We start from the raw sequence: 23,300 nt of genomic DNA, 5'->3' as shown, positions 1-23,300 counted from the left end.
GAGTGTTCACAAAACTAATTAAAATTAACTGCATTTATAGCAAAACTGTGTTTAGTTTTCATTGATGTGTGCGTGTCATACAATAGTCAAGGGTGAAAATGAAGTTTAGTTTCCAGATTTTTTTTGCTGTCTAATTATGCCAGCAGGTGGCAGTACGTTAGTCGAGTCGTCTGTGTTGCTGCTCCGTCCACGCGCAGAATCATGTCAGGAGAAAGCGCCAGATTCCAATTTGGGATTACTTTGAATATGACTGTTTTGGATAAAGCAAGTGTCTTGTAGTGGAAAGAGACAAATTATGAGGGACATTTCTAAAGGGGAAAAAATTCCCACAAACCTTAAAGTGCACTTGAAAAGCTCACACAAGAAGGCTAACCTAGCTTACCTTGAGAATGTAAGGGAGCACACTCAACCCTCATCCCCAGAAAACAGAAGCTAACCCCAGGCAAGGCAGCGTGATGCATCCCGATGGTAGCTGGAATCGCAACATACTCAAGGATAAGCAGAAGAGAATGACTGATATGATGAAACTGGGATTTTGTTACACTTAATTATTGCAAACACAACTAAAACTATAACTGAAACTAATCAAAACTAAACTGAAACTAAGGATTTTCAACAAAATAAAAACTAAACTAGCAAACAATTGGTAAAAACTAATTAAAACTGATATAAAATTGAAAATCTGAAGTCAAAACTAAATATAAAATAAAAACTACTGAAAATTGCAAAACTATTAAAACCCTGCTTACTACCTGCAGATTACTTGTATTTGCTCAATTGTTTACTAAATGTTTGAGGTGTGAAATAAACCGCAATTGAGCAAAATATGGGTGTGTGTGGTTGGAGGATGTGTTAGTGCGTGCGTGCGTGGGTGTGGGTGTGTGTGGTTGGAGGATGTGTTAGTGCGTGCGTGTGTGTGTGTGCGCGAGCAAGGGGGAGGGGGCGAAGAACACTTTTCTGTAAAACAAAGGGGGGCCCAGCAAAAAAAGTTTGGGAACCACTGCCATAGAGGATGCCAGGGTTGAAATCAAGATGTTTCAGAAAAAAGACAAGATAAAATCTAACCCACTCTAGCATTAATACTTGCATCAGCTTTAGGAAAACTACACCTAGAGGACTGGGTGGCGAGGTGAGGTTGATCCCCTCCATTAGAGTAATGAATTGTCCATAGGAATCCAAAGGACCACCAAGCAGTGTGGTAAAATTGAGGATGTAGTTGATTAGAGGGAGAAGCGTGACACAAGTCTGCCTTTTGGATGGTGTCAGTACGACTCGTTTCTCCTGAAGGTCCAAAGACACAGAGGTGATTCTCTGGGTGAGCAGCATCAAAGTGGACACTGCCAAGAACAGTCTGAAAGTGAAAGAGATATTGCTGTGATTAAATAGGATATCTGTATACATATAATGTTTTTACTTTAGATGTAAAAACATTATGTCTAACTTAGGCTAAGAGTTCATCTATAATGGTGAAGAAATGGCCTCTGACATTCATATCAGAGTCTTTTTAGTACATTAGCTGTTCTAGAGCTGTGATCACACAAAGTTGATTCTTGGAAACGGCATCTGAAAGGTTAGGCAACAACATAACAATTCTTGGAAACGAAACAAAGTCAACAGGCTGCTAAAACCACGTGATGTGGTTGAATGCTTCAAGCAACAGATTGTTTTATTGAAAAACACATGGTCGTTTTGAGTTTGACATATTTCATAAAAGTGTGATTAGGAACATTTTTGCCACTGTGTTTACAACCCTGTACGCGTTTGAAAACTGAAGGGACTGTGCTGTGTTCTAATCCTATCAAAGATCAGAACATAGCTTATATAACTGAGCAAGATAAATTGCTCAGGAGTTTCACCTCATCTCCCAACCGTTGTGGCAGACATCTGTCCCTCCCTGGAGGCTTCTTCCTGTTAAAAGGGAGGGTTACCTTCCCACCATCACCAAGTGCTTTGCCCATAGGGTATCATCTGATTGTTGTGGTTTTCTCTCTAATACTGTAGGGTCATTGCCTTACAACTTAAAGACCTCACTTTTGTGATTTGGTACTAAATTCAAATGACGATTTTATGTTCTACATTGTTATGTTTCTAATTTCATGATGCAAATGCAAATTTCTTATGTAAATATGATCTTTCTTAAAAAAGCCGTTGTCTCTGTTGTTCTAAACCTAGTAGATACTATTAAGCATTAGTGATACCTTTGAAGGTAATCGATGCCTGGATACCATCACGGATACTTGATTTTGAAATATGTGCTAAGCATGAACTGCACCTTCTTAAAGTATCCAAAAATGTACTGCTCTGGTCACAGGTCCTCATTCTTTTTAAAGGTGCCAACTTTCTGTAACTTGTTATAGAAGAGAGAGGGGTTTTAAATATTTTTTTAAAATAAATACGATAGAGATACCATACAAATCACTGCATGCTGCATTATTTATATTTTATACAACATCCTAACTCTGAACAGGCTTGATTCATACATCTGTACACCCTAGAGAATATTCACTTACGAAAGGTTCGGAGGATATAGCATGAAAACTGTCCCATATGTTTATGTAATTTGTAATGGCAGAGTGAAATCAAGATTAATACCTGATGATGACTGGTTTGTGCAGGTAGTATTCCCTGTTAGGGCTGCCACAAACGATTATTTTGATAGTCGACTAGTCAAAGATTATTTTTGCAATTAGTCGACTAATCAGATCATGCGTCCACTGGACGTAAAAGTACATCTTATTGCACCAGCAGCATCTGCTCTTATATAACTACCATTAGCTTACAGCTTTAAGTGTTTAAGGTCTGTGCCAACTAAAAATAAAGACAAGATGGTAGTTTATTAAATTTTAATGAAATTTGCAGATTGTTTCGGTGAAGTTTAATAAACTCCTTGCTATCTAAAATATAACAGGACACTGGAGTATATTCTCGAGAATCTCACACTTCTGATAATCAGCTGTCTGCTTGACGTTTATTCAGCTATGTAAAAACTATAACTTTAATCTCACCCAAACTGATTTACTCAGGAACAAATAAAATACTAAAAAAAGCTAAACAATAACATTGTTAAGTTATCTAAGTGACTTATATATGTTTAACCTGAGTAGCGAAAGACAGCGGTGGGTCTCACGGCACTAGTGAGCCTAGCCCCCGGCTCGCTATCGAGCTAGTGGGTAACAGACGTCTCCGAAAACGTCGGAGCGCTTTTGAAAATATGTGGTTGTCTTGATAAACTGAGCAGATATTTGAGGTTTACACAGCTACATTCTCGCCTGAACATATGTTAAACCTTTATTTTGTGACCCAGAAAGAATAATAAGAGTAATATTAAAACTAACTAGCTGCCGCCGTTTGAGCTGGGCTGCGCTATGAATTCTGGGACACTGCTTCTTCTTCTTCTTCGGGGTTTAACGGCAGCTGGCATCCTTGTACATGCAGTGCTGCCATCTTCTGTATCAGTCCGTTATTACACTCTTAAATCCTACTACTTATTCCTGCGTCTTTTGTGATCTTACAAAGCTTCAAACGACGCGTCGACTATTAAATCAGTCGTCGATGATTTTGATAGTCGACGTAATCGTGACTAGTCGACTAATCGTGGCAGCCCTATTCCCTGTACTGTATAAGTAGGTGCCAGAAGGTTTGCCACAACATCTGCATAACAAATGCCCAGGTGTGGATACAGCTGTGATCTACACAGCACACGAGTAGAACAAAGGCAAGTGTGGAGGTGAACAGCTTGTGCTGTTATCCTGTTTGGTTTTCTCCAAACGTGATGCTTTGCAGTATCGCTAGACATCGCTATTGAAGCCTTTAGAGTCTCAGATGTAGCTCTTCTACATATATGTCTTTGGTTTGTCTGAGCATCTTCACCTTGTGCATTGTTTTATCACACATGTGAATCAGATCAATGAACTGCCAGACAATTTGTTTTTACAGAGGTCACCATACTTGCTGATGATTGTAGCATCTGGCTGTTACTTACCTTCTTACATCCTATAGACGCAAAGATTTAGTTTTTCCACACCGCTTCTGCATTTTGCTTACAAAAATGCACAAAAACTAATATTTCAATTCACTCATAATTTCTTTTTACCTTCAGGCTCTTGCAGACAATCATCATCCTTCATCCCGTCATGGTCACCAGGCGCCTGATCTTGGTGTCGTTCCTCATCTTCTGTGAGCATCTCAGATTCTTGGTTTTGCTTCTGCTCGAAAGGACCGTTCTCTTCTTCCTCCTTGAAGCATTCAGGAGAGTGCACTTCCTTCTTCAGACATTCTTCCTCAAGTACTGGTATTTCTGTGCAAGGTTTAGGTTCCTGTTCACTGATTTGCTGAGTGTGCACTTCTTCCTGCTTTAATTTTGTAAACGAGACACCTAAAATATCGCCGGTGATCATCTTAAGTTGTGCACAAGTGGGCGGGAGGGTTAACATATGTCTTTCAATTTTTAAACTCTCCTCTGTCCTCGTGTTATTTACATGTGCAATATTTAGCTTTGTTAAGGCTGAATTTGCCTCTATACCAACTTGATTCTTTGGATTCTGGAACAAAGGGAAGTTGCTCTCTTCAGCTAATGGGATATCACTTGCCTCAGTGCCCTTCTCCATCTTGACCGTTTTACCCTCATCTGCCTTGTTATGCATCTTGCTGTCATCATTGGCCAACTGTAAGATATGACGCAGTATGTCATCTTCTACCTTTGCCTCAATGTTCAGTGTTTTATGCTCAAGTGCTTTAACGTCTTGCTTTTGAGCTGGTGTTTCTTCATCCACTTTGAAATCATTTCCTGTCTCCATTTGTTGTTTGTCTCCAGATTCTGTGAATTCAGGTTGGGCTTGGTTTTCATATGTCTGTCTCTCTTCCTCTGGATCGCCGTAATCCTCACATGGGGTATCTGTAATTTTCACTTCTGTTACACTTTGTTCCACATTTCCTGTCTCCATTTGTTGTTTGTCTCCAGATTCTGTGAATTCAGGTTGGGCTTGGTTTTCATATGTCTGTCTCTCTTCCTCTGGATTGCCGTAATCCTCACATGGGATATCTGTAATTTTCACTTCTGTTACACTTTGTTCCACATTTCCTGTCTCCATTTGTTGTTTGTCTCCAGATTCTGTGAATTCAGGTTGGGCTTGGTTTTCATTTGTCTGCCTCTCTTCCTCTGGATCGCCGTAATCCTCACATGGGGTATCTGTAGATTTCACTTCTGTTACACTTTGTTCCACATTTCCTGTCTCCATTTGTTGTTTGTCTCCAGATTCTGTGAATTCAGGTTGGGCTTGGTTTTCATTTGTCTGCCTCTCTTCCTCTGGATCGCCGTAATCCTCACATGGGGTATCTGTAATTTTCACTTCTGTTACACTTTGTTCCACATTTCCTGTCTCCATTTGTTGTTTGTCTCCAGATTCTGTGAATTCAGGTTGGGCTTGGTTTTCATATGTCTGTCTCTCTTCCTCTGGATTGCCGTAATCCTCACACGGGGTATCTGTAATTTTCACTTCTGTTACACTTTGTTCCACATTTCCTGTCTCCATTTGTTGTTTGTCTCCAGATTCTGTGAATTCAGGTTGGGCTTGGTTTTCATATGTCTGTCTCTCTTCCTCTGGATTGCCGTAATCCTCACACGGGGTATCTGTAATTTTCACTTCTGTTACACTTTGTTCCACATTTCCTGTCTCCATTTGTTGTTTGTCTCCAGATTCTGTGAATTCAGGTTGGGCTTGGTCTTCATTTGTCTGCCTCTCTTCCTCTGGATCGCCGTAATCCTCACATGGGGTATCTGTAATTTTCACTTCTGTTACACTTTGTTCCACATTTCCTGTCTCCATTTGTTGTTTGTCTCCAGATTCTGTGAATTCAGGTTGGGCTTGGTTTTCATATGTCTGTCTCTCTTCCTCTGGATTGCCGTAATCCTCACATGGGGTATCTGTAGATTTCACTTCTGTTACACTTTGTTCCACATTTCCTGTCTCCATTTGTTGTTTGTCTCCAGATTCTGTGAATTCAGGTTGGGCTTGGTTTTCATTTGTCTGCCTGTCTTCCTCTGAATCGCCGTAATCCTCACATGGGGTATCTGTAATTTTCACTTCTGTTACACTTTGTTCCACTTTTCCTGTCTCCTGTTCTCTTGCAGTCTCTAGCAGCACAAGCTCCGCTTGTTTTTGCAGCTCTTGTTGGACAGTAGAGTTTGGTTTGGCATTTTCATGTTGAATGTCTGATTCGGAAGTCTCGCCAGGACTTTCTCCGTTGGTTTCCTGGCATTCCCTGATCTGGAGTGCACTTTTCTCTGTGGTATAGTTTTCTTCCAGGTTCTCAGCTTGTGGAACCTCATCACAGTCTGCAAAAAGGTCCTCCATTTCTACTTCTCCTCTGTCTTTATCTAGCTGGTCCATGTTAGACAAATGTTCCTCTTCTTCTTCTGTTACTGGCACATTATCAACGCTTGCCTCCAGCTGATCAAGGCTCCCCTGACCTACGAGTTCATGATTCTTCATGACCTGCATAGACAGAATCAAGGTCCAAATTATGATACACTTTTCCATCACATTATATTGGGGTGGGGCACTGATGATGTAGAAGCCTCAAAAACTCATTTATCCAATATAATACACTTGGAGTTATGGGGTTGAGATAAGACTCCCAGTCCTATAGTTTATGGGAAGACAGACATGACATAGTAAACACTTTCCTTGTGAGTTTATGGGCTTAGTCACTGATTTTGGAAGCATACTGAATAAAACATTACTACAACTATTTTGCAAATCATGTTTAAATTGCTTAAAAATGTTGGATTATCTTTTGTCTGCTTACTGCATAGAGATAGCAGTTTCACTGTCAGCCCCTCTCCTTCTCACCACATCTTATTCTTTGAAATAGAAGTGGGCGGTATAAACGGTATACGGTAGAAACGATATAAATTTGGCTAACGGTAGAGATTTTGACTATACCGCTCTACCGCGATAGCGTATGTTGATGGTGTCATCAAGCTGCGCCTGTTTTGGTTGAAAGCATTGCAGCGACTAAAAACAACATCATCTGCAATTTTTACTGAGCGACAGTAATAGCAAAGAGACAAAGCACTTTTGGAATATGGGGATAGCCAAAAACTCCACTCCTCCACTTCCGTCCCATTGATTCATTCAGTGGGGCAAAAAAGTATTTAGTCAGCCACCGATTGTGCAAGTTCCCCCACTTAAAATGATGACAGAGGTCAGTAATTTGCACCAGAGGTACACTTCAACTGTGAGAGACAGAATGTGAAAAAAAAAAAAATCCATGAATTCACATGGTAGGATGTGTAAAGAATTTATTCGTAAATTAGGGTGGAAAATAAGTATTTGGTCACCTCAAACAAGGAAAATCTCTGGCTCTCACAGACCTGTAACGTCTTCTGTAAGAAGCTTTTTTGTCCCTGTTACGACCCGGCTCAAAAGCCGCAACATAAAAAAAAAGGAGATGAATAACAGAGTGTGGGTGAGAAGAGGTTTCATCCTAAAATGGAAAACCAGGTTGGCTAAAATGGCTGGTGCCACCAAGGCAAAGACTAGTGCACTGCCGGAAAGCTTGCCTCAGGTATGCTTTTATCCACACCTGACTAGGTGTGGCCAATTAGCACCAGCTGAAAACACTGAGACGATTAAAAGCTGCAGAGGGACGTAACACCTCCTCCCTTAAAAGGGTTCCTCTAGGACCCTTAAATTTATTAAAAGCCCCTCTGAAGCCTTCAGTTCCTTGACCCACAAACCTGAAATAAAAGTTAAAGCTAACAGAAGCACAGTGTTCACGTTATAGTTGGCATCTCTAAGCATGGATGGGCATGAGGATTTGAAGTTGCCACACTGAACAGACAAAAAGTAACATGTGACCAACACAAAGGAGCACAACAGTCAAACCCAAAATTACCTGATCTGCTACAACACAAAACCAAAAGTAGCAACAAATAATCACAACTAAGTGATCTGTTGTCTCCACCACACAAACAGTCACATACAAGTGGCCCTATACCACAACAAGTTACTTTAATCCAAGAAGTTCAGTAAATCAAGCACACTAGTGACCAACCACAAAATGGAGAGCTATGGCCACACAATGATCACATCAAGGGTGGCTCAGCACCCCACAGTGTTATTGCCATCACCTGGCCAACAACACTCACAAGTGATCCAACAAAATAGCCATATTCCCCACAACACTAAAGGTCACAGCACAAAACACTCACCTCACAAGGATCTCATTAGCATCCATCCACACTGACATATGCACACACAGGGTGTGCACACAATGCCAACTTAAAAACAGCCTACCTGCCTCAGCTACAGACCATAATCAAGAATGGTCTCAAACCTCCTACCAAGTTTGGTGCCACTGATTTACTATGTGCAACTCCCAGCCTAAAACACTAAAAACAACAAAACCCTAACTTTACCTACCCTAGTCTTCAGTGGTGTACCAGGCTCGAGGCAACTTTAAACGCGAACTCGAGAGCAGGCAGCAGACCAGAGATATAGTCTCCTACCAAACTCTGAAGCGTACCCCCACCCAGGATAGCCACCAAACACAATAAACTAAAACAATAAAGCAAAACAACAAACAAGTGCTTCGATGGAAGGGCAGCACAGCCACCCAGCTGAAACACACTTACTAAAGTGAGTTTGCACAATTACAGTGACCACCATCACTCACCCACTTAAAAGCAAAACAAACTGACATTCAGTCTCCACTAAAATGTCCAAATATCCCGGACGTGCCACCACTTATGTTACGACCCGGCTCAAAAGCCACAACATAAAAAAAAGGAGATGAATAACAGAGTGTGGGTGAGAAGAGGTTTCATCCTAAAATGGAAAACCAGGTTGGCTAAAATGGCTGGTGCCACCAAGGCAAAGACTAGTGCACTGCCGGAAAGCTTGCCTCAGGTATGCTTTTATCCACACCTGACTAGGTGTGGCCAATTAGCACCAGCTGAAAACACTGAGACGATTAAAAGCTGCAGAGGGACGTAACAGTCCCCCACTCGTTACCTGCATGAATGGCACCTGTTTGAACTCATCATCTGTATAAAAGACACCTGTCCACAGCCTCAAACAGTCAGACTCCAAACTCCGCCATGGCCAAGACCAAAGAGCTTTTGAAGGACACCAGGAAAAGTATTGTAGACCTGCACCAGACTGGGAAGAGTGAATCTACAATAGGCAAGCAGCTTAGTGTGAAAAAAATCAACTGTGGGAGCAATCATCAGAAAATGGAAGACATACAAGACCACTGATAATCTCCCTCGATCTAGGGCTCCACGCAAGATCTCATCCCGTGGGGTCAAAATGATCATGAGAACGGTGAGCAAAGATCCCAGAACCACACGGGGGGACCTGGTGAATGACCTGCAGAGAGCTGGGACCAAAGTAACAAAGGTCACCATCAGTAACACACTACAACGGCAGGGAATCAAATCCCGCAGTGCCAGACGTGTTCCGCTGCTGAAGCCAGTGCATGTCCAGGCCCGTCTGAAGTTTGCCAGAGAGCACATGGATGATACAGCAGAGGATTGGGAGAATGTCATGTGGTCAGATGAAACCAAAGTAGAACTTTTTGGTATAAACTCAACTTGTCGTGTTTGGAGGAAGAAGAATACTGAGTTGCATCCCAAGAACACCATACCTACTGTGAAGCATGGGGGTGGAAACATCATGCTATGGGGCTGTTTTTCTGCCAAGGGGACAGGACGACTGATCCGTGTTAAGGACAGAATGAATGGGGCCATGTATCGTGAGATTTTGAGCCAAAACCTCCTTCCATCAGTGAGAACTTTGAAGATGAAACGAGGCTGGGTCTTCCAACATGACAATGATCCAAAACACACCGCCCGGGCAACAAAGGAGTGGCTCCGTAAGAAGCATTTGAAAGTCCTGGAGTGGCCTAGCCAGTCTCCAGACCTCAACCCCATAGAAAATCTGTGGCGGGAGTTGAAAGTCCGTGTTGCTCGGCGACAGCCCCAAGACATCACTGCTCTCGAGAAGATCTACATGGAGGAATGGGCCAAAATACCAGCTACTGTGTGTGCAAACCTGGTAAAGACCTATAGTAAACGTTTGACCTCTGTTATTGCCAACAAAGGTTATGTTACAAAGTATTGAGTTGTATTTTTGTTATTGACCAAATACTTATTTTCCACCCTGATTTACGAATAAATTCTTTACAAATCCTACCATGTGGATTCATGGATTTTTTTTTTTTTTTCACATTCTGTCTCTCACAGTTGAAGTGTACCTCTGGTGCAAATTACTGACCTCTGTCATCATTTTAGGTGGGGGAACTTGCACAATCGGTGGCTGACTAAATACTTTTTTGCCCCACTGTTAATGCTGAATTCTCTCGCAGCTGCTATATTCCCATGTTGTTGCAGTATATTAATGACTAACCTCGTATTGTGGATGGATTATCTCAGTTGTTCTCCTGACTGAAGTTTGGTCCGTTTACAGCATCCTGCCATGCAATTGCATTTGTCCCTAACCACTAGAAACCCTCACGTTAAAAAGTTGGCATTCATCCTTCAGCTTCACTGTGCTAATGTTATGCTAACGTAGCTGTGTCGCTAGCAATCACGTAGGACATCATTATATACCAGCTAGCCCAACTTCAGTAACCTTACAAATGTCACTGCTGTTTAGTTTTCTGTCTTCATTTATGTTGGAAGTGATAGCAGAGCTGTACATTTAAATTTTTTCAGAAATCTCTCAGTCAGAACATGCTATATGATGTTTAGGTGGAAGCTAGCGAGCAAATTTCCTGCTAACTTCTAACTCCATTCAATTTAATAGATTCTGTTTTCATGGATGCCTGGATGTTAAACTTAATTGTTACACCTGGTAGAGCAGAAACGCTGATCATTTTATTAAAGATGAAAGAATTGCGATAGTTTGTAACTCTCAGTGACGCTGCAGTGTTTGACTTTGGGACCTGAAGTGGACGGAGTTTTGGATTACTCCGCAAGGCTCCTGACTACGGCAGCCGTAATGCTCCGGCAATCCATCAAGCGGTGCGCTTTCATAGCTCTCCAAAGTCGTACTAAAACATTTTTTGATTTCTACGCACCGTGTAACACAAAATCGGTTTGAGGTCAGTAAGCACAACCAGAATTCATACATAAGGCACACTGTCGATTTTTGAGAAAATTAAAGGATTTTAAGTGTGCCTTATAGTGTGTAAAATACGTTATACAGAAGAAAAGAATATATCCTGATATATATCGTTACCGCACATGCTTCAAATTATACCGTGATATGGATTTTAGGCCATATCGCCCAGCCCTACTTTGAAACTAAGATGGTTGTGGTGAAAATGCTAATCTTGGGGCATCAAAACACAATTTCAGAAACCAACGGATCGTGTCACAGTAGTTGTCCATGTCCATCTTTGACATTACTTATGGTTTAATCCCTGTAAATGTAGCACTTTTTAATAGCCAAGGAATTGGGGTAGGATATGCACTGCATCACTCCATTAGGTGCAACCTTAATCAATATTAAACCGATTTGTGGCAAAGTTTTTGGACTACAAAAACATTCAGACTAAAGGAATCAAATGGCCCAGTGCCAATGTCTCTGTAGCCAATGTGATATGTGAATAAAACCATTCTTTTGCAAAAGTAAGTCCACTGTCTATATGTAGCTTGTGAAAGTGATGCAGTGCTACTAAGCAAGATGCATGGTTGACATTTAAAAATGTCATTCTGATGAATTCTTTATGTTAATTTATATATCTATTCATATTTTTAGGATGTATGCTCCCACTCTCTTTCGTTGGCTACTCCCTTCAAATACCAGACATGTTGACATCTGACATCTAATTGCTGTTTACATTTTTTATAGGCTTAAATAACTTAATTCTTCATTCAACTTCATTTTCTCTTGATTTTCTAGATCTTCATGGTTATGACAGCAGTGTGTAGAACAAAAGCACCGTCCGCCCATCAGTTAAAGAGAATACCTTTTTTGACCCAAAGATGATGCCTTGATGGCAACGTGACAGCTTGGGGCGACGAACCTCTATTGGCACTACACGTTCCCCTGTAAAGAAAAAAAAAAAGGAAAAAAGGGAATGCTTATGTGACAGCGTCAGGTATCGGAAAGCAGAACACGTTCCTACAAATCCTGCAAATGCTCCAACATACCACGATGCAAGACAATGTGATCAATCATGTTGTTCTTGTTCTTAGTTTGGTACAGACAGAAAGGGCAGCAGAGGTCCTTCTGATGAGTAGGCTTTGACTGGCAGGTAGAGTGACCCGTCTCCATGTGCATTTCCAGAGTTTTCCTAATGACAACAGGAGAAATCAGTGATAACATTGCAAATCTGTCGGTGTTTGGTGACAACTCGTGTTGAGTAATGAGTAGAAATGACAAATTCAAGATGTCTGTCAAGTCAAATACCTCATAAAACTCATCCAAGTTATTCCCATACATCTAAAATAATTGACAACAATGTCTAAATTTGAATAAAAGAAGCTTCTTCTTCAAAAAGGGTCCAAACAGCAGATAGCGCGGCATGTTTGATTTAGCACACTTTTATGCCAGGTTCTCTTCCCGATGCCACCCCAAAGGGATTTGTGTCTCCTCCTTGAGGCAAACCAGGAATGCATTATGTCACCTGACTATAGAAACTAGTCAGATCCTGCGCATGTGTGATGATGCAGAATTAAAAGTATCAATTATTACTCATCCTGAATGCAAATGCGAGAATAAATGCAACATTTAAAACAAATGTGAAAACGAATATTTACTAGGGCTGCTCGATTATGGCAAAAATTATAATCACAATTATTTTCACTGAAATTGAGATCTCGATTATTTGACGATATTTATTTAACAATAACAATGTATTGAATAATGACTTTAAAGATTGTCAAAAAATAATATAAAATAGTGTGCAAATACTGATAACAGTGCAAATGTTTGCAATATAAAAAATAAATGAAAAATGTAAACATCTATGTTTAGTGAACTTTGCAGTGTTGCTCTGTGGTGCAGCTACGACACTGTAGCAAAGTTTACACACTATGTCTACTTGATCCACGTCTGACTCCGCCAACCCATGTTTCCACACCACTGAAGTTTTTTTTTACCTCTCTTTTCAACCAACAGCAGTCACTCTCCTCTCCAAATAACTTCTGCTTAGCTTTCGGAGCTTCCCTCGGGTCCTCTTAATTGTTGTGACACGTGTTCGAAATGCAGAGAGGTGCGCTCGATTTGCCACACGGAGCAGCGCGAGAGTAAAGCACGAGGGAGGGGCTAATAATCGGCTCAGTCATTTTTAATGATTGTTTAAAGCCCAGATCGTAATCGTGATTAAAATTCGATTAATTGAGCAGCCCTAATATTTACATAAAAAAAAATATATATATATTTTTTTTAAATCTTGAGATAAAGAAGCTTTTCTGCAAAGGTTTTCCAATACCCAGATAGGCACTGTACTTTTTCAGACTAAACAAGACCAACTGTTAAAATTTCCATTTGGCTATGTTACTTTTTAAGTGAGCCCACAAGAAGAAGAAGAAGAAAAAAGCGTGGCAAAATGGTGTGACTGCTTTAATATATGAGCTTAAATTTGTCTATTATCAATACTTTTTTTTAGTTTAGTTTTTAACAATAAAAAAAGCCCAAAGTTCTTACTTGTGTTTTAATCCAGATGTGGAGCTATTGTCCAGTTTCTTGATGGCTGCGTGGCTGTGCTCATGGGAATGCAAGCCTTTCAATGACATAAACATCCGGCCGCACTGTTTACACGTGTGTTTGTCTCCATTCGATTCTAGTTCTGGCTGCTGTACATCAGAGAGTTCTGATGTAGCGGCGCTCTGTACTCGTGTCCCGTTCCAACGATTAACCTCGTTCACAGTTTCCAATGTGGTCATTTCATCTTGCCTGCAGGGCTGGGAAAAAAAAAAAAAAAAAAAAAAAAATCACAGTAATGGTCAAATAACACGAGTAGATCAGAAGACAAAGAGCATAGACAGGAATTACAGCGTCAACTTACCTCGCTGGATTCTTGCTCTAGTGTTGTGCTAATAAGCGACTCCTTTCTCTGCGCAGCCTTGGCCTTCTTTAGCATCCTTGCTCTGTGGCGATCCATGTGATAACACAACTTTCTAATCCCATTTAATTGTGTGTTGCAGTGGTCACATTTGTAAACCCCTGTGGTTTTCATTGTCTTCGATCCTAGTGACAACACAGTAAAGTCCAATTTCCACTCTGAGCGGTGAAAAGTACTATAGTGGTCAATGAGCAGCTGCGACGACTTGAATGTTAATTCTGGACATTTCAAACATTTAACCTTTGTGCTGTTGCCTGATTTAAGTACGTTGCTGGGAGAGTTCCATTTACGCTTATTATATTTCTCAAGAAGTTTGTAAATACTGACTGCATCCAATTTGTGAGTATTTTTGTAGTGGCGCTGGAGGTATTGATATCGTCCTTTATAGGTGCACATCTGGCACTTGTACAACTGTTTGTTGCTGCTTTTTTCTGCTGTTATGCTAGACTTCAATGTCTTATGCAGACATTTTTGGAGCTGCTGTTCTGGTTTTTGTTCTTGTTCATATCTTTCAATTACAGCTTCCGGGTGTTTCAATCCACAGTGAGTGTGGAGACCCTTTTTGCTATTAAAATTTGCAGAGCAGTAAAGGCACTTGAACACTTTGGAGGACAATGAGCCGGGTCTGTCACTTTGGTCTTCCACCCGCCAGCTTGCGCTTGTTTTCTTGGAAAGTTTTGCACTCAAAGGATGAACCATTCGGTAATGGTGTGCCAGATCTGACAAAGATTTAGATTTAAAAGAGCATCTTTTGCAAGACAAACCAGCTCTATTTTGTCCGTATCTTTGGGATAGCAATCTGTTTTCAGTGCCATTGCCTCCACTCTGCTCTAGATCAGGCTTCTTCTTTTTACAATGGACCATTCCAGGACCGACATATAACTGAAAACTTACATACTCAACGCAGGGGACACGTCCTAGGTGGCGTTCCTCGTAGTGCTCATAAACTGCTGCAGCTTTTTCATGTCTGAAAACACAGAATTCACAATAATAGCCGGGCTCTAATAATCCTTGTCTAAAATAATATCTTAAAATATCTGTGACTGTACGCTTTACTTTGTGAATTTTCCTTAAATGCGTCTTCAGAGCATATATCACGTCAGTTTTGTATGCGCATGCGTAACAGTTCAGGGACCTCTTTCTGTGTGGGGTTGTCACTGAGGGTGTTGCTGAAATGACCAAAGACTTTGAATGCTTCCTTGTTTTTTTCTTTTTCATTTTCAGCTTGAGGATTTCCTGAGCAGCTTCTTCATTTTGAGTGGATGTTAGAGGAGATTTCTGTGCCTGATTGTGGATCTTAGATGTATGCAGAAGGACTTCTGAAGTCTTCGCCTTAAATCCATGATGTATTCTGCTGTAATGGTGCATTACGTGATCCAAAGTACTATGCCTGTAGTTACAAAAGTGGCAAAAAAATGCTTTTTCTTCACCTTCATTTATTATAGGAGGAGGTAGACGGGAAGAAGAGGAATCCTTTGCATTTGCTTTCCTGATTTCATCATGGATTAAAGCTGTATATTCAAGAACACACTTAGTGCTGGAATTACACTTTCGATGAACCTTAGCCTGATGGTTAATTACTCCTTTTACAGATGGATTTCCAAAGTTGCATTTGTGGCAGTAAAACAAGTTTTCTGGACATGCGTAGGACTTGTTCTGTCTCTCTCCTGTTTCTGAGGCATCTGCTGTGTAATCCTCCTTATACAGATCTTCTTTTTCCCTACACATCTTCACTTGTTTACTAGTATTAAATTGGGAAGATGAAGGACTTTTTGACATCTTAGATTCACTCTGACATTTCTGCATCTCAGCACTGTACCCTAGGACATCATCAGTACCTATTGGTGCATCCATAGAATGTTTTGCATAGTGATGACCAAGGATACTCTTAACCTTGGTACTTGTGTAACTGCAGAACTGGCAGTAAAATGTTTCATTTGGTAAACTGGATGAGGAAATGTCCAGTCCAGTAGTAATTTCATTACTGGATTTTGTTGGAAACTTCGAAGATTCCCCTTTCGTGGTTTGGGAAGATTCTGAACGATTCTTACAGGCTTCTGGTGTGGTCTCTGAATGATCTACTACAATCACAGAATCTGAACACTTCTCAGATGTCATCTCTGATGCTGCATGTGATGTGGGACAAGCGGACTGTTTGATTTTATCCAATGTGATTACTTCATCTGGGTGGCTTTTTTGGTAGTGAACATCTAGACTCAGCTGAGACGATTCCTCTTGGCATTCAGACATTGAATATCTGCAGAACAATAAGGAATTCTCCACTTCATATGTTGCATGCTTTGCCTTGTAATGTTCTTTCAAAGACTTCAATAGATTGATAGTAAATTTACAAAGAAAGCATTTGAAAACCAAACTGAGGCCACATGATTTCATGGCAAATACATCTGGGGCATCTGGATGATTTTCCAAGTAGTGCCTCTTGAGGTCAGCTGTGCTTAAAAACTCAACTGGACACTCCAAGCAACGAAAGGTGGCACTGTGATCACTTGCGTCCTGAATGTAGACAGAATTGTATCTGATATAAGGGTGGTCACTTTGATAATGGGCAGAAATTCGCCTGATGCCCACGTCGCTGTAGTCACAATGTTTACAAGAATACACTTTTGCCGCGTCTGCCTCGTCTTCATCTTCGCTGACTTCGCTGCTGGATGACTGTTGTCTATTTTCTTTTTCTTTTTCCGTGAGCATCTCTTCGTTATCCAACTTGGCTTTTTTGACAGGATGACCTTTTAAACTTTTACCACTGGATCTCTTCACAGCACTGTCAGGAACAGTTTCCTTTCTGAATTGTTCCGGAGTTTTAGTCAAATCAGTAGTCAAGTCAGTGTGCAAAAAAGGGTACGACTTACTTCCGGTGATATCTATCACAGACTTTGCTGTGACTTTAAACACACCACTACTGTTTGGACAGGAGCTTGAAGGAGATTCCTGCAAAATTTTCAGGTCCTTTAATGTGCAGTTTGCTTCTGAGGTAGAAATATCTGAAAGAACTGATGGATCTTCCGATGTTCCTGCAGCTTCATTGTTCTGGTTTGCTGAAATGACACTTAAAGTGCTGTCGAGGTTTTCTGAAATGATGACACCTCCTGACACGTTAGGATTTTCTGAAGTTTTGTGACACAGTTCCTCGTGTTCACTTAAACCATCCCAACTACAAGCTTTAAAATCACACCTCTGGCATTTAAAATTATCTCCTGAACTGCTGCTCTCTGTGTTGGCTTTGTCAGTCCCAGGGGATAAACCAGCCTCTCTGAGAGAAATTTCTGTATTGAGGCCATGCACCTTGTAAAGGTGTTCAAAAAGGTACACCTTGGATTCGAAGATCAGCACACAGTGACTACAATGGAAAGCCTCGACTTGGGATTCTTCAGTGACTGCTTGGCTGATGACTTGCTTGATGTGGCCAGAGGTGGAGCACTCCACTGTATCTGAGGGGGCAGGCAACAGACCAGTATAGATCAGCATAGGTCAGTATCTATTCACAAAGACGTTGCATACCTCTGTGATACATACCGTTTTCCATCTTGCATGCCTCTTTTAACCCACAGCCTTACACATTAAGTGACACACCTAGACAACTGAAAAAACAGATTATTATTTTTCTCAAGGCACAGAAGCAGCACAACATAATCCGACGCTACTTCGTTACCCGTTATTAAGTTAAACGCACAAGTGAATACTTAAAAAAGAGAGCGAGAGAGCGAGATTGTACGCTTTGCTAATATTATCTTTAAATATGGCAGCACAAAGAACTCAACACCTCTATTTAACTTTCAGTGTAGCATATTCAACAGGAAGGAGACGTAAAACGAGTCAACCGAATAAACAGATCCTACCTATTTTAACAAAATGCCGAAATGTGCAACTCGCTAAAGTGCGCGATGCACGCAAGGTTTTTACTCACGCATGCACACAAAAACAGGACAAGGCTTAGGAGGCACCGTTTTGAACCGCTGCTGGAAGTCGCGTGAACACGGAGCACGTTTCCGCCATTTTTCAAGCGTGTGTGACTCTCCCTGGCCTGTGCTTCCCCCACCGCAACAAAACATCTTCACTTCCGTAGAATTCACCAACCCTTCAAAATAAAACTACCTGAAAACTACCTCCGCTGTGTAAGTAATTAAAATATCAATTATAATGTTATTTACCAGCAGTTACACGAGATTCGATATAACGACAGGATATTTTGGTTTAATACGAACTAGGATTTCTTGATTGTATTTTTTTTAATTTTATCAATTTGATAAAAAAAAAATATGTGTTTGTTAATATTCACGAAAACGTATGGAGTTTTTTGTTGTTGTTTTTTTTTACTTCCACGCTTAGTTCATTGTGAAATCTGGGGAAACAGTAACCGGAAGTACGTAGATTTCATACCTTAACGCCAAGCCCCCCTTTTAAAAGTCTTTTCTGTTTTTGTGATGGTGTTGTTTTCTGTTTCTATGGCCGGCGATATAGGTATTATAATGTCCAATGAAAGGTATTAACAAATCCTCCATACTGTAAGTGTTATATAGCACCGCATATTTAAATAAATGGGCGCTATTGTTATTAAAAACTTATAACAGAAATCCTTTTTTCAGGCTCGGTTTCTATCGCAGGCAGTTGGCCACGTGCTTGCAGTGACGATGCTTGCTGAGCTGCACAGGTCACAAAGAAAGCAAGAAAAGCTTTGTTTTACCAATATCACCTTGGTATCCCAGAGAAATTTTATACTGATGTTGCAGACTTTTGCAGAGGGTCTGGCTTTTACAACAAGATGAAAGCTAAAACATTCTAGGGAAAATTAAAGGATCTAGATTTGTGTCATATATCACATCTTCACAGCAGTTTTTGCTCAATATGTTTCAAATTCACTCTTTATATGTTCATGATGCGCAAATCCTTTCGAGGCAGATATCCTGCTTTAAGCAGGAGGCCGTTTGTGTAAAAAAGGAACGACCATCTCTCAAACGAGAAGGGGCTTAAGAGTTTATCTTTCACGATCTTATAATGCAGTGAATGCAGCCATTCCTCATCTCACAATGAATAGTACTCATACTAAAAAGTACAAAATGAAAGCATGTTTTTCATTATCAACTGCACCACTTAACCAGCCACACTGCTCTGTTTCTATTCTCATTGTAGTCTTTGGGGCGATCGTGGCTCAAGAGTTGGGAGTTCGCCTTGTAATCGGAAGGTTGCCGACATACATCGCCGCTTTACGTCAACTCCGAAGCCCTTTGGAACAGGGCCCTGTGCAGCACTGTTCAGCAAGAGCAGTGAGGTTTCAGTTGTAATGCTGCTTACACTTGTCACATGTTTTTTGCATATGCAATAATGTTGCATATTCCACAGCCCTACCCTGTCTTGACAAGTAAATTTAAGAATCTGTTTAGAACTTATTTATTTTATTTCTCACTTTGAATTTTTTTTTATTGAAACTAAGCTTCTGGCTGATTGGTGTTATTTTAGTCATTATGCAGCCGTATTGTTTGTAAAGTTGGTGAAGCCTGCAGTCGGCTGAAACTGAAGAAGTCACATAGATAAGTGATAAAATGTTTCTACTAAACGCTGGGTCCAGATGAACAGAAATAAATTTCTAGGATCCGATCAGTTTACACTGACTACTACTCCATGGTTGTTTTGTATGTTAACAAGAACAAAATAAGTGAAGTAGACTTAGAGGGCTTGTTCAAAGAGGTTTTCCAACATATGGTTTTAACCAAAAAAGCATGGGTGCTTTTTCCTTAATAAGTGCAAAAAAAGAAAGAAACAGGCAATTGTTAAGAACGCCTTAGGTGAAGCAGTGTTAGATAAACTAACAAAACACTGCTATTAAAAAAACTATTGGCATATAAAAGCTTCCATTAAGCTGAATATTATTTATATTATTGCATACATATGGTTGACAGAAAGTGACCTCTGTAGCTATTTCCCATTGAGGATTGCAAAAGAAACCACAAAAACGAATAAAACCAACTTACTGATTGTTTGTACATGTGCAGAGGAGGCAAAGTGGATATACTGGATAAAGAATGCTGAATATGGAGCTGCCATAATAAAAAATAAAAACTAGTTAGTGTGAGACCTGGTTTTTATTTAACCAGTAAGGAAATTGTGATGCACACTCCACACCAGTTGGAGGCGCTGGTCCTCCAACTTGTCTGTCAGCCTCAAAGAAGAGACGACCAATGACGACCCAGCAGGGAAGTATTGATGTGGTTGTCATCTGTCCAGTGTTTGGTCTTTTTAAAATCGGTATATTCTCTATTGTAACCTTCATTGTAAGCTTGCTTTGGCGTTATATCACACTAGAGTTAGCAAGTGTGTTGGTAGCATTCATTATATTTTCAGTGATAGCTTAGCCTTGTTACTGTAACACCAGCTTGTCTCATGTAGGTGTGTGCAGTGTCTTACCTAAACAGCTAAAACAGTCAGGTTGTTTCAGCCAAAAGTTTCACACATGTCTGTTTCTGTTGTACCAAATGTATTTGTTTAACCTTCGTTTGCATGTGTCTTTCTGCTTCTGTGTGTGCAGGGGTGATCTTTATGAGTGCAGAGACACCATGTTCACAGCCAAGCTAGCTTTGAGCACTCTGAAAAGGATCCACCATGGAGCTTGTTATCGATGTCTTTCTACCTGCTTCATCCAGAAGGAAGGGATACAGGTTGGAGATGGGCCCCCCTCAGACTCCCGTGTGTGGAAGAGAAAGCCTAAGAACCAATCTGCAGTCTGGTCATCAATAAGACTTCTTGAAACACAGCAAAACGGGAGAAGACGGTTCAGTTTATCAGCTGCTACTATAGTAAATTCAGCACCAGTACACGTCCAACCGTACCTCCGGCTGATGAGGCTGGACAAACCTATAGGTTTGTACTTATATGAACATCACATTGTTGGGTTGTCGTGTCTTCATTCGCTCACCCCAACCAGTCGCGACAGATAGCCGTCCCTCCCTGTTAAAAGGGAGTTTTTCCTTCCTACTGTGACAAAGCAAGCTCATGTACTCAGGTTTAACTTCAGCAGGTCATTATGACCATGTCTACACATTCATTTTCTGCTATGCAATGATTTTTATCTGTGTCAGTTTAAAAGAAAAATATTGATATCTAGAATATTGCAGAATTTTGACTTTATTCCAAACATGCACTCTTTAAGCCCAGAACAATTTTTAGCAGCATTTTCACCATGTTAACAAAACAGAACAAAACAAGAAGCTATATAACATTAATACAGTCTTCAGAAAACAAATGGCTAAAATAAGCACGTCATCTTTGACCTTGTAGAGCTATTAACTGGCACTAACAGGGAAGCATCTTTGTAAGCATGTAGCCCTAACTCATGATGTAGATAATAATTGTTAAAATTGTTCTTTGAAAGAATCCTACCAAACTGTAAAACTCTTATGTAATTACTGTGTAAGACAATGAGTCTAAAATATCTTGCCCCTGCATTTTTTCAGTGTCACTGCACAGATGCATCTAAAACCAAACCACATTTAAAATGCCACCAGATTAATGTAGCTATTGGCTGCGCATTCATCTCTTTGTGGGCTTTGTTTCTGTTCTTATCTTACTTCCTTGTTTAATTCCCTTGAAATTCATTGCCTTTTAATCATAGGGACATGGCTGCTGTACCTCCCCTGTACATGGAGCATTGCTCTGGCTGCTAACCCTGGATGCTTCCCAGATCTGGGCATGCTCACACTGTTTGGTACAGGTGCTCTTCTCATGAGAGGGGCCGGCTGCACCATCAATGACATGTGGGACAAAGACTTCGACAAAAAAGTAAATGAGATTTTCTTACAGCTGACTCCAAACAAAGAACAGGACGTTTTTGCAATAAAGTAAATAAAACCTCCATTTCTAAGCAGACGTTAGACTTACCTGTGTCACTGTCACTGCTCAAAGTGTTTCTTTATTTTTCAGCTCTGATAAATTGAAAGTGTTTGTGTTTTTGCGCAGGTGTCCCGCACAGCCTCTCGACCAATCGCATCAGGAGAGATTTCTCGAATGCAGGCGCTGGTCTTCCTGGGAGGGCAGCTCTCGCTTGCACTTGGGGTTCTTTTGTGTCTCAACTATTACAGGTACTCAGAATCAATTTTATGTATGAACATTAATGACATTTTATTAGGAAAATATAAATAGAAGAATAGGAACAGGTATATAGGTTAGATTAAATCCTCCGAGTCATGAGAAAAAAAAATCAGTGCAACAGTTGAACTGGATCACAATATTACTACAGTGTGTTAATTTTCATAGTGTAACTAAAAGTAATTATTTATTCAGTTTAAACTGTGAGTACATGGTAGCTGTTCCTTTATATTTAAGAAATGCAGTTTAAGGATTGCAGTTTACTGATGTTTTTCTTTGAGGTGAACATGAGATTAATGTGTCCTATGTTACAGTAGGGACCTTGATTGACTATGACCTCGTGTTGTTTTGTCTTTCATAAATAGGATAAGGAGGATGACATCAAAGTAGGAGTCAAATCTACTGCACTGAGGTTCCAGGAGTAAACCAAACCCTGGCTGAGTGGCTTCGTTGTGGCCATGATGTCTGGACTGGTATTAGCTGGGGTCAATGCTGAACAGACTCTCCCTTACTATGCTGTACTCACCGGTATAGCAATGCACCTGACAAACCAGGTGAGGATCATGGTCAACTTTAATACAACATTTAAATGAGAAACATGCACAGATTCATGTGTTTTAAGATTAGGTTTTCCATTGAAGTATATTTATTTTCTTCTCTCGTAGATTTACACATTAGACATCAACAAACCAGAAGACTGCTGGAAAAAGTTTGTTTCAAACAGAAACCTTGGACTGTTGTTGTTTTTAGGTATTGTTGTCGGGAATTTGTGGAAAGAATAAAGACAGACTCTGAAGAAATGAACAAGCCTTCATATAATTAGAGACGATGTTTTATTACATTTGTGTGTTTTGTTTTTTATGAGAAGCACTCTTTTAACAACTTATGTATTTTCAAAAATGCCAGCAAATCTAAATTGAAATTGCTGCAATAACTTTGACCACCAGGGAGCAGTATGATTCCTCCTACCTGATGAATGTACTGTACGCCAGTGGCCTCATTACTTTGTTTTGGTCCATAAAACACATAAATATCTGGGTCTTTGCGCGACATCCTTCATAAGTCACTGGTTGACATTGGTGCTCTTTGTTTTTATTCTGGCCAGGCAGCATTTACCCACTTTA

General features: G+C 40.4%; 2 protein-coding genes across 11 annotated transcripts; one reads left to right on the top strand and one right to left on the bottom strand.

The window, feature by feature from the left end:
• Nucleotides 1-1,187: 1,187 nt before the first annotated feature.
• LOC146657817 (uncharacterized) lies at nt 1,188-18,141 on the bottom strand. 4 transcript variants are annotated; one of them, XM_085426159.1, is made up of 8 exons: nt 18,005-18,141; nt 17,614-17,678; nt 14,023-17,528; nt 13,662-13,918; nt 12,164-12,306; nt 11,980-12,059; nt 4,094-6,494; nt 1,188-1,351 (listed from the first exon to the last, which is right to left on the bottom strand). In XM_085426159.1, exons 2-8 carry the CDS (start codon nt 17,621-17,623, stop codon nt 1,326-1,328), a joined length of 6,423 nt encoding a protein of 2,140 aa, XP_085282285.1. In that variant the 5' UTR covers nt 17,624-17,678; nt 18,005-18,141; the 3' UTR covers nt 1,188-1,325. The 4 variants fall into 4 exon arrangements, with proteins under 4 accessions (XP_085282285.1, XP_085282286.1, XP_085282288.1 ...); XM_085426160.1 differs by having other exon boundaries at nt 18,042-18,134; XM_085426162.1 differs by having other exon boundaries at nt 17,614-17,670; nt 18,042-18,117.
• LOC146657816 (4-hydroxybenzoate polyprenyltransferase, mitochondrial-like) lies at nt 17,553-23,121 on the top strand. Of its 7 annotated transcripts, XM_085426171.1 has the most exons (7): nt 18,528-18,602; nt 18,684-18,748; nt 19,228-20,952; nt 21,704-21,870; nt 22,048-22,169; nt 22,542-22,730; nt 22,842-23,121. In XM_085426171.1, exons 3-6 carry the CDS (start codon nt 20,568-20,570, stop codon nt 22,564-22,566), a joined length of 699 nt encoding a protein of 232 aa, XP_085282297.1. In that variant the 5' UTR covers nt 18,528-18,602; nt 18,684-18,748; nt 19,228-20,567; the 3' UTR covers nt 22,567-22,730; nt 22,842-23,121. The 7 variants fall into 7 exon arrangements, with proteins under 7 accessions (XP_085282302.1, XP_085282300.1, XP_085282298.1 ...); XM_085426176.1 differs by lacking the exons at nt 18,528-18,602; nt 18,684-18,748 and adding an exon at nt 17,553-17,567; XM_085426174.1 differs by lacking the exons at nt 18,528-18,602; nt 18,684-18,748 and adding an exon at nt 18,080-18,212.
• Nucleotides 23,122-23,300: the final 179 nt, after the last annotated feature.

Source organism: Rhamphochromis longiceps, linkage group LG12, assembly GCF_057381845.1.
Source record: "Rhamphochromis longiceps isolate RC_006_pf linkage group LG12, R_longiceps_female_GT1.1, whole genome shotgun sequence".
Taxonomy (NCBI): domain Eukaryota; kingdom Metazoa; phylum Chordata; class Actinopteri; order Cichliformes; family Cichlidae; genus Rhamphochromis; species Rhamphochromis longiceps.
Note: the sequence above shows the minus strand (reverse complement) of the source record. Positions and strands in the feature narration are given on the sequence as shown.